The sequence below is a fragment of the Otolemur garnettii genome, unplaced genomic scaffold, assembly GCF_000181295.1.
Source record: "Otolemur garnettii isolate 467f Iridium unplaced genomic scaffold, OtoGar3 scaffold00008, whole genome shotgun sequence".
NCBI classification, from domain to species: domain Eukaryota; kingdom Metazoa; phylum Chordata; class Mammalia; order Primates; family Galagidae; genus Otolemur; species Otolemur garnettii.
In genome coordinates, this window is record NW_003852403.1 from 19,211,683 (window position 1) to 19,228,564 (window position 16,882).

The 16,882-nt window shown below is 36.3% G+C and overlaps 1 protein-coding gene across 2 annotated transcripts in view; it reads left to right on the forward strand.

Annotated features, from left to right (window-relative positions):
• Positions 1-16,882, forward strand: part of CTNNA3 (catenin alpha 3) — a 1,564,769-nt gene that overhangs the window by 1,517,701 nt on the left and 30,186 nt on the right. For both annotated transcript variants that reach the window (XM_012801447.2, XM_003783622.3), the window contains one exon: positions 6,139-6,273. In XM_012801447.2, the coding sequence (XP_012656901.1) occupies positions 6,139-6,273 (135 nt within the window). The remainder of the gene's footprint in view (positions 1-6,138; positions 6,274-16,882) is intronic.

A 16,882-nucleotide genomic window follows, 5' to 3' on the forward strand; every position in this document is an offset into this window, starting at 1 on the left:
TCCTAATGGTCTAACTTTTTCTTTCTTTCTTTCTTTCTTTCTTTCTTTCTTTCTTTCTTTCTTTCTTTCTTTTTCCCTTCCTTCCTTCCTTCCTTCTTTCTTTTTTGTCAGGGTCTTCCTTTTGCTCAGGTTGGTCTTAAACTCCTGAGCTCAAGCAATTCACCTAACTTGGCCTTTCAGAGTGCTAGCATTATGGGCATGAGCCATAATGCCCAGCTCCAGGATAATACATTTTTATGTTTATTTCAATATAAGTAATTCTTCTTCAGTTTTAAGCATCAGAGAGAGGCTAATAATTTTAAGTTAAAATCTGTTACGTGAGAAACTCATTCCTCCTCAGAATTTCTCATGGAGGTAACCTAAAACTGAAGAGTAAATTGGGTCATAACTGTACATCTACTAAAGGAAGGAAGCTTTGGTGAAGATGGAAAATATCTTCAACTTGTATCAGTGTTCAAAGTGCATGTCACTTTCTCAAAGGGTGTGTGTCCAAACCATGTTGCCACTAAAAATGAATTTGGAATAGTTCTTAAACTCCAGACAATTTTAAGCTAAATATGGACAAAATGGGACAACATTTCAATAGCATCTATAATTTGTGGTAAAGCAAAAGTCACTCATTGCGACACAACAGGGTATCATCATTTCCCAAATATTACTCTCACAAATCAGCACATCCCATCTTGACTATATGAGTTGGTATTATCCTCCGTCACTGGCATTATAAAGGACCTCCACTGCATTTTTAATTATACTTCTCTAGACAATTTATCTGTTCTGTTTTAGAACCTTGAATTTGCTAAAAAGCAGCTGTAATAGGCATAGCAAAGAAAAATCATTCAAAATATGTTGAGATTTCTAAGTGTAGAATCAACACTTATGTAGAATCATCATTAATGGCTAACCAGATTTGAGATGAGATCGCTTCAATGAGATATTTAATAGAAAAAGAAAAAATAGGTGTTATAATAGACAAGGTAATGGACGAAATAGTTAAGAATTATAAGTGTGGAATGTGAGATGTGGATGAGACACTGAAATGGGAGGGCAGATGGATATATCTGTGCATCTTCGGAGGACAGAGCTGGATGATAGAGATTTGTAATTTGCATCACGTTCAGTGATGGAGGAAGCCAGAGCATTGTCTTCTATCATCCAAAAAGAGAGTGAGAGTGAAGAAGTGCCAAAAACAAGACCTGAGAACACCAACAGGGATGGGCAAAAGGAAAAAAAGTGCTTCCCAAGGAGGCAGGGAGGCTCCTGTAGGTAAAAGTCGAGGGGTATCAAGTAGGTAGGAGGTGGTGGGGGAGTTGAGTAAATTCACACCTAAGTGGTACAAGGTGCACATTATGACATACTGGTAACTTGGACTTAAAATGTACAAAAGCAAATTTTGCAACCAAAATGTTTATTACATCCATAATATTCTGAAATTAAAAAATAGGTGAAAACCTAAAAGGACACATTTGTAAGAATTCAGAGAGAGATGAAATTCAAGAAAAAGAAAGATCCAAAAGCTACAGAAAGGAAGGACTGCAATACTGGATTATATATTGGCATATTTTGGATTATATATTTATATACTAAAGGAAGATATATATATATATTGCAATCCTTTCTTTATATATACACATATATATTACCATTAGTAATATCAATAAAATAAAATTCTGTGGAGTGGAGGAGTTGAAGCTATTTTCAGTATTGTAAGGAAACGAAGAATCTGCATTGAAACATTTTTAGAAGGCACGGTAATGAACAAAAAGTAAAAGATGAGATAACAGGGCAGAGGGAGAATTGATAGCTTCAAGAATTGGAAAAGAAGAGATGTTGAAAGTACAGGAAATAGCCGGGCGTTGTGGCGGGCGCCTGTGGTCCCAGCTACTTGGGAGGCAGAGGCAGGAGACTCGCTTGAGCCCAGGAGTTGGAGGTTGCTGTGAGCGCGATGCCATGGCACTCTACCCAGGGGGATAGCTTGAGGCTCCGTCTCAAAAAAAAAAAAAAAAAAAAAAAAGAAAGTACAGGAAAAATTGGGATCATTACTGATCTATGACCCTACGTAAGGAAAAGGAGCCAAGCTCTGGGCTGGGTCACAGGTGAGGAAATGAACTGTGGAAAGGGAAAAGTCGTGAAGGCTGAGGGTTTTTGCTACCACTGATTCCTTAAATATCTGTGCTTGAAATTGACAGTGACACCTAATACTTTTCATTAACAAACTTCGCCAGCCTAGCAGAATTTAAACTGTTGTCTGTAATGGCAAAAGTCATTTTAAATGTGTCTTACATAAAGATTATACTCCAGTATGGGCAAAAAGATGCTAAGAGTATGGAATACAGGTCTTTATAAGTATTCACTTTACTAGTTCACCCTCCACATTTAAACTAAAAAGTAATGAATGTTTTTCACATTTTCTCTCATTACTAAATGATGTATTGTGTATTTGTTCTAAACATCTTACTAGGAGAGTGAAACTGATTTAATGTAAGAAAACTACTTAAGCTGACATGCCATCTACTTTCTGACAGTGAGGGTCCCTGTGATAATAGATTTAAAAGACAAAAAGAATTCCAGGCATTAAAGGGAGAACTAGATGTCTGGTCACCATCTTTTATCTTAATAAACTGGGAAATGATAACCAAAGGGTTCCATGATATTTTTACTGCTTGATTTGCTTCATTGATAAAACTGACTGCCACTGTTTGGTATAATTAAAGAATTCTTATCAATTCTGAAAATAAAGGGTGAATCTGAGTATAGCAGATTTTAACTTCAGAAGTTCAACTTTAAACTTTCTAGTCATTTGATTCATTCTTTCAACAGGATTAAAGAGTCTCCTAGTATGGCTTTGGGTCAGTCTCTTGAGGGAGACTCATGATTGGCTTAAACTTGGGAGATTTCAATTGGTCAAGAATCTGATTATTAGTTTGCAAGTTCGATTTTATCAGGAGTTATACAGTGGGGGTAGTCTTGAAGTAACAAATCCACATTAGGCCAACTTACAATTTACAAATATGTGTTAATTTAAGAAGCCAATTTATAAATGAGAGGGGCAATTTACTGTTAGCATATAAGATCCGAATGGCAAGAAGAGTGATATTGTTAACAGAGCATGGAGGTGGGGAAGTGGAGCCAGATCATGTGGGAATACTAGCTCTACCACTTATTAACTGTCCAGCCAATCAACATCTCTGTGCCTCAGTTTCTCCTTTGCTAAATGGGTATAATGGTAGAACTCACCTCACAGAATTACGTGTCTGTGATTATTAAAAGAGTTAATATAGGCAAGCACCTAGGATAGTACGTGATAGATAAAACACTATATATGTCAGGGATTCTCACTGAATCCATTCATAAAGACAAAGAAGAGAAACAGAGTTACTGAGTGGGGACTACAAAACAAAGGTGTTTTGAATGAATTTTGTATACAAGAAATCACTGTGCATTCATGTGACTGAACAAAGAAAACTCAATTCAAGTCACTCTCTCTGAAACTTAGCTTATAAATCTGTAAAATGGCAACAACAAGATCTAGTTATTAAAATTCTGCAGTGAATACTAATTTAAATTGAGCATGTAAAGGACCTGGTGGTAACTGGCACCATAATAAAATATCAGTTTCCTGTTAAAATAAAACAGTGGGATGACTTGTTTTTCATCATTATAGGTAAACTCTCACCTGCAAATTGGAGAAAATGCCTCTTCCTTCTGGGCTTCGCTGTGGAGTAGGGTGACATGACTCAGTTAGTTAACCTGGTCCAGGATATGACGAGAACTCAGTGAAAATTTGCTTTTGTTTCTCCTCTTTCTCATCTCCTTCCTCCCCTCTTCTTATTTCTCTTCCTCCTCCTTTTCCTCTTGTTCTTCTTTTTCTCTGTCATTCTCCTTTCTTCTTAATTAGCTGCAATTTAAGGAGATTTGAGGAATCACCTTTACTTCTTTATCAGAACCTCGAGTGAGTCCTCATCCTCTCCACGTGTCTGTATCATCATGTCTGACTGTGTCCCTGCCTGGTTATCCTGAATCTCTCCATCTATGCCTGTATCCAGGCCTATCTACTGTAGAAGAATTGGTTTCTTTGCTACCTTTGTTGATCTCTTATCTACTTGACCTCAAAGGTCACGGTGTTTTCAAAAGGTGTTTTCATCCTGTGCACATACTCTGGAGCTATATAGACTAGTCCATTTAACAAATAGGAAGGACAAGAAGCTTCTCAGGAATTTTCCAGCAATACTCCAGCTTAATTATTAGATATTGGAGCAAAGCAGAAATTAAAGAAATGTTTTCTTGTTTTTCACCCTATTTTTAATTTGCAGTATAAATCATTAGAACCATAGCTTTTTTTTTTTTTAGCTGGTAGAGTTTTACTTTGTCGCCCTTGGTTGAGTGCCATGGCATCACACAGCTCACAGCAACCTCCAACTCCTGGGCTTAGGTGATTCTCTTGCCTCAGCCTCCAGAGTAGCTGGAACTACAGTTGTCTGCCACAACGCCCAGCTATAGAACCATAGCTTTTTTATAAATAGAATTTTATAATTATAAAAGCAATATATATTTATTTTAAGGTATATAAAATATGAAGAAAATTAAAAGTATTAATTGTGTCATATTTATTGATCATTTTCATATATTTATTTCACTGCCTGTTTTAAACCTGCATCTATTTTATACATTTTGATTAAGTATATGAAATTTTAAATACTTCTTTAACCTTCAAAAACATTTTATCACATCATTTGAAAACTGTATTTTCTTGAGACTACATAATGTTGTGTTACATAGATATGCATTATTCTTTAGCCTAAGTTTAGGATATTTATTCTATTTTCAATTTTTGCTATTATAATTAATTCCATGATCAATATTTTTGCACATAAATTGCTGTCCACATTTGTATATTCTTATAGAAATTTATTAAAAGTATAAATAATTTAGGGGAGTTTTTTAATTAAATCATAGCTGTGTACATTAATGCAATCATGGGGTACAGTGTGGTGTTTTTATATACAATTTGAAATACTCTCATCAAACTGGTTAACATAGCCTTCCTGTCATTTTCTTAGTTATTGAGTTAAGAATTCATACTCTGCTTTTAGAAAGATTCACTTGTACCTTTGTAAGATAAACCATAGAGGTGACCCCACTAATCTCCCTCCTCACCCATTCACCCCCCCTTCCCTCTTCTCTCCCTCCCCCCTCCCCATATTCCAGGGCTATAATTAGGTTATAGTTTTCCTGTGAAAGCTATAAATTAGTTTCATAATAGGGCTGTGTACATGGATACTTTTTCACCCATTCTTGAGATACTTTTGCTAAAAAGATCAGTTTCCAGCTTCATCCATGTAAACATGAAGGTGGTAAAGTCTCCATCTTTCTTTAGGGCTGCATAATATTCCATGGTATACATATGACAGATCTATTATATGAGAAAGAACACAAAGATTAAACCTTAACCAGAGATATTTATGTAAGTTGTGGTAAAGCTCAACACTGTCCTTTAGGAAGCTCCTTAGGGAAGGTAAACCAGTACAGGAGGCTGCTTTGGGTAAAGAAGTTTAATACATCTCTACAAGATGTTTGCTGTCTGTTTCTTGCCTCCAGGTAGATCCACGGCCCTTAGCTAAGGTAGAAATGATTTCCTTTGCCCGTAACAGCAAAGAAGATTTAATGCTGAAAGTAGTAGTAGTATAGTCTGTTTTGCTGCAGATTTTTATGCCCATATAAATAATACATGACAAGTAATGCATGACTATGAGTCCTGAGGAATATACTAATGGTAATTATAGGGGACAGGCATAAATGCAATTTAAGTGTTTCCTTAGATTTACCAAAAACTATAATGCGAATTCTTCTAGCTTTAACATAATTTAAAGGCAGTCGCTTCTTATAACCTTTTCATGTCTGAAAATTCCCTTAGTATTTACTTTCCTAAGCTGAATGAACTAAGATTGAAAAATAAATCAGGTATTATAATGGTAGAAGCGGGTCAGAATCTACATGGAACTGATCTGAGAAATGAGGCTTGAGAAAAATGAAGTTGCTGCATTAGAAGGCACTGCCATGCCCGCACTGTATTTGCTCATTTTCATCCTCTCTCTATTTATTTTGTCATTTCCCCTTTTATCTTTGATGTGAACATAGTGTCCAGATGCATCGTGCAAGCAGGACTTGTTGGCCTACCTGGAGCAGATTAAGTTCTACTCTCATCAGCTGAAAATCTGCAGTCAAGTCAAAGCTGAGATCCAGAACCTGGGGGGAGAGCTCATCATGTCTGCTGTGAGTACTGCCTGGTGTTTACACCATCTGAGGTGGCGGATGCTCAAACTGAACACGTGCACTCCTGCTTATACCCTTAAATCTTTCAGATAAATTCAGGCTGGGATAAACTCAATCAGAGTTTGCATAAAAGTACAAATAATCAAACTAGCAGGAGATCTTGTCAGATTTCTTAAAGAAATGTCAAGTGAGTATAACTTTCTTTGGCCTCAGAACTTAAAGAATAAATCAAGTGTTGTGAGCCACTTTGTTAAAATATACATATTTATTTAGAGCACAGTTTTCAGACCTCAGAAAGTATACAGATGGCATCGTGAAGTGAATCTGTATTTTTTCTAAACTAAATGCGTGCAGAATTGCAAATTAATAAAATGATTGCCTTGTTGCTAGTAATTGATGTTCATTTTCCCATATTCATATTTATTACATAGAAATTCATGCCTTGAGATTCTTTTTATTTCCATATATACTTTTAGACGTGGAATATGATAAAACAGTATAGATTTAGAAGAACTTTCATAAATTCTTCGGTGGCCCTGAGTTTCAAGCTGCTGTAAAATTACCATGGTAGAACTAATGTCTAACTTTTCTATTCATCTTTTGAACAGTAGTAGATCATTTCTCTGGAGCAGGTATGGTAATAAAATAATATTTGATATCTATATTGGATTCAGTTATCAGTGACTTTGAGAAGGACATGCACCAAGATTATAAATTTAGGTTTAAATGAAACATTAGGAACATTCCAGGAATTTATATTCCTGAGAACAATTTTCTTTTTAAATTACACACTAGTATACTTATAAATTTGCACCATCTCAGGGCCTCTATATCTTGGCACTGGACTTTGCCTCAATGAATTAATGTTCCAAAGAAGACATAGTTGCAAAAACACGAGCAAAGGATCACCATCAAGGGTAGAGAGGAGGAAACTAATCCCTACTGAGTATTAGCTCTTGCTATATTCTATCTCAATCTTCACAACATCATGCCAGATTAATCATTTGTTTGTTTGTTTACTATATGAAAAAAATAGAGGTTAAATAGCTTCCTGAAGGTCATACTAGTAAATGTCAGGGCTGGTATTTATCTTCAAAGGTCTAGGAGGTCTTGTGGCCTTCTGCATACTTAAGCAGAACCTTTTGTCTGAATCCAACTTTTATACAATAAATCCTTTTTAATAAAGGGATTGGTTCTGTGAAGTTCAGATTCAGTCGAGGGGATGTACATGGTGATCTGGGTGATCTGGAGGCCACGTGTGGCCTTGAGACAGCGGGGTCCCCACCCTGGTGCTTTCTCTGCTCACGTAGATAACCGTGAATGTATGATGAAGGTGAAGAACACAGGTCTAAAGTGAGTAACTTGGAAATTATGTGATGTGGTTTCTGTCTAGCTTTTTATTCCCGTGATTGTCGGAAGGGAAAACATTTAGTTTCCGTGATAATTTAAATTTTATAAAATCCAACCGTATTGGCTCCTGTGCAATAGTGGTACCCTGTCACTTTTCAAAGTAAAAATGTATTTTACATTGTCACAACAGAAATGTGTGTGGGGGCATGTACACACATGCATGTGTGCACATATATATACACTGCTATGCATACGTATGTGTGTACATATTTAACTATTTTAAATTTATTTTGGATTATTAAACATTTAGTATTCTGTTTATCATTTAACATCATTTTAAGTATATAAAAAATATTTGTTTGGAGGCTGAAATATGTGTTCCATTTACTTTCTCAATTGTAGAAACTCACCATCCTTGATAAGCTGTAAATTCATTATTTTTTAAATGTATGCTTTCTTGGGTTTTCTAAAGCCAGGCTTTCAAAAAAAAAAATGATAGAAGTCCAATCTCCATAGAGCTGTTAAAATATATTACTGTTATTTCTCCAAAATATGATTTCTTCCAGATATATTAAATGAACTTTATATTCTTTTCTGTTTGGTATTATGATTCAAATTAATGAACTTTATATATTTTACAGAAACATCAATTAGGCAGGGCTTATTTAGAATCCACCATTTACAGCTGAAAAGCTGAGTCATTGTATAAAATGAGGAATAGCATTATAAATCCAAAACTATTTGTCCTCATTCCATCCACAATTCCTCATCAGAAAAAATAAATCTGAATAAAAGGGAGCATGCCCTTTTTATATCTCTTACTGCTATCTTTTTGCAGGTGTATCTTGGAAAGCTATTTTTTTAACATCACTTTTATTGGTTAGACTAGAAAGCACTGCTTTTATGAGTGCCAAAGCATACTTTCTTTAATTTCTCAGTGATCCTGAATTCCCCCTTTAAAAAAAACTGTAAAAAAAGAGCTTTGCTCACTCTTCTGCTTAGGCTAGAGTGCAGTGGCACAATCATGGCTTATACAACCTCAAATTCCTGGGCTCAAGAGATCCTCCTGCCTCAGCCTCCTGACTAGGAAGGACTATAGACATGTACCACAGCACTGGCTAATTTTTTTTTTTTTTTAGTCTTTGTAGAGATGGAGTCTCACTCTGTTGCTTAGGATAAAACTTTTTGTTTCAATGGATCCTCCCACATGACCACTCAAAGTGCTAGGATTATAAGTGGAACCACCTGCCAGGCTATGCTGGCCATGAATTCTTAGCTTGTTCTGTTTTTCTTTGTTAAATTAAAGGTTGGGCATGGTAGCTCACATTTGTGATCCCAGGATCTTGAGAGGCCCTGAAGTGGGAGGAAAGATCACTTAAAGCCAAGAGTGAGAGACCAGCCTGGGCATCCATAGTAATACCTTGACTCTATTGAAAATAAATCAATAAATAATAAAGAAATTTTAAATTTTGAGAAAATGATATAATGGAAATTATCATTTCTCTATGAAATCTCTTGAAAAATAAGGATCATGATTCTAAAGCAGGAGAACTTGATAACAAATATAAATTTTGTATCAAAACTATAGACTATTCAAAGTTCACTAAATAATGTTTGTGTTTCAAGATCAGAGAGCGAGAGTTCATGAAGCATTGCTGTTAGCAATAGAAAGAAGTAGGTGTGAATGGAATGCTTTCCTGGAGACAGTGGGCACTGCTTCCTGGGGCTTGAGTGTTAAGATTTAGGACAAGGAAGAGGAATAGGAAACAAAAGAATCGGAGAAGCATTCCATAATATGACATTGAGTAAAATTCTTTCCCAATCATTCTTACGTCTGAACTACATGCACTTATCCTGACGTTGCACCCTTTTCCTGTAAGAAACCAAAGTGTATGTAGTTGGTTCAAATCCACAACTAAGATTGGAGTTCCTCTTTGTGCCCGGCATAGCAGGACATCTCGGGGATGTGGCTATAACTACATAGTAACTTCCTTAAGATGCTCAAATGAATATAAAAATTAAGAAACATAAATATATCTAAAGAAACAAAAAAGTCTCCACCACAGTGTAATAAACTATACAATAGCAATAGCAATGGTTTCATAGGTGAGAAAATAATTCCTGTGATGTGCAGAACAGGCAAGAGAAAATGGCATCAGTGGCTTGGCCCTAATTTGGGCCTTGATTATTAAGAAGAAAACAAACAGGGACTCCTAGGAGAAGGGAAAGAAAACAAATTGAATATATGGGACAAGTGAAATAAAAAGAGGGAGGGGAGACATGGAGTATGAAAACAGCAAGTAGTTTGTGTGTCTGAAGTTAATTTTATTTTTATTTATTTATTTTTTTGAGACAGAGTCTCAAGCTGTCACCTTCGGTAGAGTGCTGTAGTGTCACAGCTCACAGCAACCTCAAACTCTTGGGCTTAAGTGATTTTCTTGCCTCAGCCTCCCAAGTAGCTGGGATTACAGGTGCCATCCACAATACCTGGCTATTTGTTTTTGTTTTGGTTGTAGTTGTCATTATTGTTTGGCAGGCCCGGGTGGGCTGGATTGAACCCGCCAGCTCTGGTGTATGTGGCTGTTGCCCGAGCTGCTGAGCTTTAGGTGCTGAGCCTGAAGTTAATTTTACCTGGTACTGTGGGTGTGTCTTGCTGGGTAGGCGTAGAACAGAAGCTGCAGAGGAAAATAGGAATGTTTTTAAAAGGATCATTTATAATATTTAACCTGCACCCTATAAGCAGTGGAGAGTAATTGAACATTTTTAAGCTTGAGATGAGCATAAACAGATCTATGTATTTGGAAGTTAATTCGTCTGGATAGAGAAGTGCTGTGTTGGAAAGATGAGGGGCTGGAAGCTTGAGGCCAATTTAGAAATGATTTTTTTTTTTGCATAGCTCAAGAGAATAACAGTGACTGTAAGGCAATATTGATGAGAATGGAAATGTGTGTATCCATACAAGAAAAAATCCGAGGTAAAAGTGTTTAGGCTCAATGATCTTTTGGATGGAGAGGGTATAGAAGAAAAAAAAATTAAGACTTACCTAAAGGTTTGGGGGTTTAGTAGCTTACGTCATCAAGAGTGGGGTCATTAATAAGACCCTATGCGTAGAAAGGAGATCAGGGTAGGAGGGATAAGGGTGCTCGTTTAGGTTTTGCTTGTTGAATTTAGGTGACTAAGGGAAATCCAAAACGAAGGGTTCAGAAGTTTAGCATATGGTTCTAGAACTTAGCAAACGGGTCTAAAAGTGAAATAGACGGGACCACCCAGTGAGAAATGTTGCAAAAGGTTTGAAAACTATCACATGCAGTGATCCAGAAAGAACTCTTCTTCACAAAGTGATTCCAATGTGCCTTTATCAGAGACAGAAACTTGATATGGCAGTTAAAACAAATTGAGAGTTTACTGTCTCCATAAAGAGAGTCTGCGAATGGGCAGGCCAGGACTGTGCTGCCAGCTTCACGAGATCACCAGGGAATGCGCTACTTTTGTCTTTGAGCTTCATTATTCTTGGCTTCTGGCTTTTATTATTACCAAGGTCAAAAATACAGCTTCTCTACCTCTCGTCATGTTTTTTATATTCCAGGCGTTAAGAGTGAAGAGAAACAGATGCAAACATTCCTTACATCTTTCTGAGGAACATTCTAGAAAGTCCTTTCCAAGTGCTTTTTCTTAAATATTATTATCCAAAACTTAGTCCTACAGCTCTACTTAACTGCAAGGTATATTGCAAACTATAGATTTTATGTTTGTGTTTAAAACTGGGCACATTGATTTCCCCCAAAGTAATCAGATTTTGCTTCTATGAAAAAGAGAATGGATATTGGGCAGCATATACCAGTTTCTATATCACCTCTGAGATTACCAAAATCACAGCACTATTGACATATATATTGTAATGGTCTGCCTTTTTATACATACTGCCCTTTAGATGATAAACTCCTTAAATATTTTTGAATCATTGAAGGTGCAGTAGCCAATGACTATAAATGATGCAACCAGCAGACTTATGCAGGTTGGCGGGGTCTTAAAAGTGCATATTGGGTTTTGAATTTAGAAGATATTTTTGTATTTTTTCCAAAGCAGTGGCAGTGATATAGTGAAGGCAAAAATTATACAATAGTGAATTCAGTAGTGATTATGAAAGTCACAGAGAGGATGGTGGCACAGACCAAAATGTTCCTGTAGTTTAGAAGAGAGAGAGAGAAATTTGAGAGTCATAGAAATCAGATTTACTGGAAGTTTTTTGTTGTTGTTGTTAACGTTTTTTATTTATGTACTTTTTAAGATGTCAGTAAATATTAAATATTTAAGTAAAGAACAAGAGTCATCCAGACAGAAGGACTTAAGAAAAATTAAGGCTACAATTGATAGTGTAAAGTCCTAAACAAATCAGAAAGAATACAATCACAAGAACAGGTAGAAAGATTAGGTTTGGGGGGGAGAAAAGAAGAGCTCTTCTTCTGAGCTAGGATAAAGTTGAATTAAGATATAATCGCATTTAGAGACAGGTGAATGGGAAGTTGAAGAATTTTTTGCTGATAGATACCGTATTTGGTAAAATAAGAAAAGTTTTCTGTTGGCATTATGATTTGAGCGCTCTATCCAAGTTTTATTTTACCAAGAGAACAGAATGAAGATGTCTACATCTTCAATCACTTTTCAATATTACTTAGAAGAGAAAATAACCTAACAGCATGATTGGAAATAGTGTGCAGGGGTACTGTATGCTAAACATTATTCTGTCAGTGCCAAGCTCTAGGACGTTGTCTGGACCATAGAAGCTGACCCAGCTTCAGTTTATTCTCCAGTCACATGGAAATGAAGCCCATTAGGCATTCCAAGTGCTAGCCTCTCTCAAATAAAGAGATTATGTAAAAATTTAATTGGAAAATGATAGCAAAACACAAAGAGACTAAGTAATTAAACACACTCTTGAAGTTCAGTTCCTGTGGCCACCATGACTTATAAATGTCTCAGGTTAGGGATAGAATAGAAAGTATAACTCTAAGAGGATTAAATGTACCTGGGTTACCTGAAGACATTCCCATAAATTCTTTATCAATTGCTCATCTAATGCCCTTATACCTTGGGTCCAGTGGGAAAACTGTTGTATTTTGTAGAAAGAGACTTGGTCATAAAGAATTAAACAGTGTTATAGTCTACTCTGCATGCATGAAAAGAAACCAAAAGAAAATATTCAAACAAAAATGGTTTTGAACCCTTAAAATTATTCATTTTCCGAAAGCTATGCTTTGTAGGTCAGCAATTTTTTTATATTGTGTAAAATCAATTAATTATATAACCACTAGGTTTAGTGAATTTCTTTTAATGTATTTAATTGTGCTCTCTTACCCTGAGGCGGAGGTGCCAAAACCACATTTTAAAAAATTAGATAAATAAATAAAACTAATCACTCGGGGGAGAAAGATCAGCAACACTGAAAATTTGCCAAGCAATTGCAACTCAGCTTTAGCAGAAATCAAAGAGCAGTGTTCATTTAATTAGGAGTGATAAGGAACAGCAACAATACAGGTATTGACCACAGGAGTCATTAGGGCCTGCGGAACTCAGGCGATCAGCACATACAGAATAACTCAGTAGCTTAATGTGCTTGCCGCGTGGAGGCATTCGGGGAATTAGCTGATAGCTTTCTGAACCCATGGTAATTATTTGTAGGCATCAAGAAAATTTGGAAAATTAACCAAAATGTTTATAAGGAAAAAGAAGGAGGGGGATATGTGTAAAATGGAAGGGGGGAAATGAAGGGAATAAAGGAGAGAGGAGGGATGAGAAAGGCAAAGGGGGGAGAAAGGAAAGAGAAGGAGGAGGACACTTTGCCAGGAACCTCAACTCTATCAGGTGGTGTTTTGTGTTTGTTTGTTTGTTAATATCACGTAGGAGGAATATGGAAATAATCAGACCTTAGTAATTCAAAGAACATATTTTAAAAATGAAAAACATGTGTGGGGGTGCTTTTATGTTTGTATTGCATTTGCAGTAGAGGGACTAAGACATTTTGTTGGTATCTAGGTAAACTGATGTTGTCATGAATTGTTTTTTTTTTTTTTTCAGAATTCTAATTATGCTATGCATCCAGATATAATAGCATTGGAAGGAGCCTTAGAAGTAATCTATTTGCTATAACTGTCTCTAACTCATTTTGAAAAAACAATGAACTAGGTCTTGGGTTTTAATGATTTTTCCAGGTTCATAAAGATAATTGATGGCAGAACCAGAATCTCAGACTCACGTCCTTCATTGCTACTGAAAATAAACCCTATAAGCTCCCAGTGGGTTTACTGGCGGGATGAGAGGAGCCGGTATTAGTTACTACATCCTGCTGGGGAGGTTGCTACATCTGTCAAGAGTGGAGGCATGTTTTTAATTGGAAAATGAGGGGAAACAGTGACTAGATCACAGTATTAATTCGTAACAGTGATGATTTAATGATTCTGGATTGTGAAGCATACCTAGCCAGAATAGATCTCAGCCTCAAAATGGGAAGCTTAGGCATCAAGAGAGCTACTAGAGCCCAACACAGGAGACTGGGTTTAGTTTAGATGGCAATCTCTTTCAGTCTGTTTTCTCCATCTTCAGTAAACCAAGATTTGGGATAAAATGCACTTTATGGTTCCTTCCAACTTAAAATTTCTGACCGTATTCTCTTTTGTTATACATTCTGCTTTACTCTGTCTATTCAAACTACCCCTTCCAGTACCAATTGGCAAATAATATTATGCCATCGAAAGCAGTTTTGTTTTGATTGGTTAAAAGGGTTCTTCTTTAATTAACTTAAACAGTTTGCATCAGTGGGAATGAGACCCAATGCTTTAGGAGTTACCTGCTAATTGCAAATCTAAAAAAATTTTGAAACCTGTATAGAAAAATGGTGCAATATATTGTCCATGTTTGTAAGGTTGGTTTGAAATGGCTTTCTTGAGACTATTTTAGTATCTCTAACAGTCGAGATCAGTTTTGTGCCATGACAGAGATAGACAGGATCAAATATCTGAGCAGGGCACACCCACAAAAAAAAATGAATATGAGAAGGAAAAAACATGAAGGGGGAGAAGAAATGAAATTATGAATGTAAGGAGGGAGTCTCTAATATTGAACTAACTACTCAAATTATAAATAAAAATATAATTTTATATTCTTTCTGTATGTCAAATATTTCTAAACTATTCAAAGAGAAAATAATGGGATGAATTTAAAACTTAATGGAAAAGACTATTCAGAGAAAAGGATTAGCTAAATTGTTATCAATCCTTAGAAAAGAAGAGAGGGGAGTAATTATTCTTACTGTGTGCCACACAGTCTGAACTGCAGAACTTCAAAGCCAGAGGTGAAAAGAGAGGCCATGAAAGTGAAAAAGATGCATTTGACAACCAGAGGATGGTGCCAAATTCTCCATTAGGCAAAGTGCAGCTGAAGGAAAAGAAGCTCTGATGCTGATGACGGTGAGTTGAGTTGGAAGCCAGGGAGAACGAGCCCAGAAGCAAAAGGGAGAGAAGAAAGAAATCAAGGAACTGAGATTCTAGGACCGCAAAGTGCTGGCGTCAAAATTCACAGAGGCAGGAATGAAGGCAGATGTGAAAAAAGGCACCAGACAGTTTGGATGACATTTGCAAAAGTAGACATTTGGCCCCTGACTCAGGCCGGCTTTATGCTTATTACTGCATCATATGAGAGAATACTAAAGTCACGGGATAAAAACTGTGAGCGATTTTTATGCTTTTATTTATCTCCTGGTTTCTCATTGGTGGCAATATTAACATTTGGGGGCTGGATAATTCTTTGATGTGAGTGTCTGTCCTATACATTGTAGAATTTTTAACAACATCCTTGGACTCCACCTGATCTGCGATGCTAGTGGCCCGTCCCCTTACTTGGCAGGTCACCCATCTTCTAGCTACTTTGAGAGTTGACTGCTAATATCTCCTAGCTGCTCCCTTTTCTGTAAAATTAAATCAGCCAAACAGGACTCACCAGGTCTGGGTGGTTATGTGCCAGTACCTTTGTATGACCTAATGGCCTATAGCTAGGGAGTGACAGAGAGGGGGAGACAAAAGCTCAGCTTTCTTGCCTCAACATGAAGCCAACTCAGCTGTACAATTTCATAGTCCCGTAAGAGGTGAGGCCCAAAGCTAGTCTATGGCTGAGATCACTAACATTCCTTTTTATCTCCTGGCTCTGCATTCCCGCCCTCCACCATGCTTCTTCCTTCCCCTCCTTCTGAGAACAGATCTTCAGTAAACCATGTGCATGCATTTCTCTCAGACCCTCTAGGTTGGTGCCTACTCAGAAGACAAATGATAATATCATTGTTCCCTTTACTGTCACTTATTTGTGGCTGAAGAAGAAGCGACATAAGAATTTGCTGAATTTGGTGAATACTGTTCTCTTATTGACCTATTCATATGTATTATTTTATTCTCGCAACAATGCTACAAGGAAACCTAGGGTATTTTGTGGAGAAGAAAACAAAGACTAACAAAGGAATATAACTTGCCAAATGTCACATAGTTAGTAAGTGATGGAGTACAAATGTGAATTTGGGCTTTAGTTTCAGAGCCATTCACACTAACATATATCTATTATCATTTCATCTGCCTTGAAACAGCAACACAAAGATGAGTAAATGAAGTCCTTATTCTCCAGGAATTTAGTTACAAAGAAAAGACAATAACAAATCATAATAATTTATAGGAAGTTTTATTTTACAAATAGAGTATTTCCTTCCAACTGATTCTGAAAAGTGTCAACAATAATCAAAAATTATATATAATTTAGAAACTAAAAATAACAACAGAGTCAAAGGAATTTTTAGAAAATTAAGGACTTTTGGGGATACATAAGGTATTCCAGTTGGATATATTAGCCTTGAAATTAATAAGTGAGTATAGTTTAAAGTTGTCATTCCTTTAAGATAGAATAGACATTTCTCAAGAAGAACACAAATATCAAGCTTTAAATTCAAAGATAGATTTATTTTGCATGTTCATTATTTGAGTAACAATCAGTAACGTGATGGGCAATATCTTAACCCAGAGGGCTGTAAAAAACAGAAATGGTCAATGGACATTTCTTATTTTGACCCTCAATAAAATCTGAAGTTACAACATTAAATCTCATTTATTTTTTCTTTCCTGAAATAGCTATGATAATATGGTCTGGAAATGCTGCTTTCTAGTGATCTAGATGATTCCCCCAAATAATACTGATCATAAAAATAATATCTTAGGGAAGCAGGTGC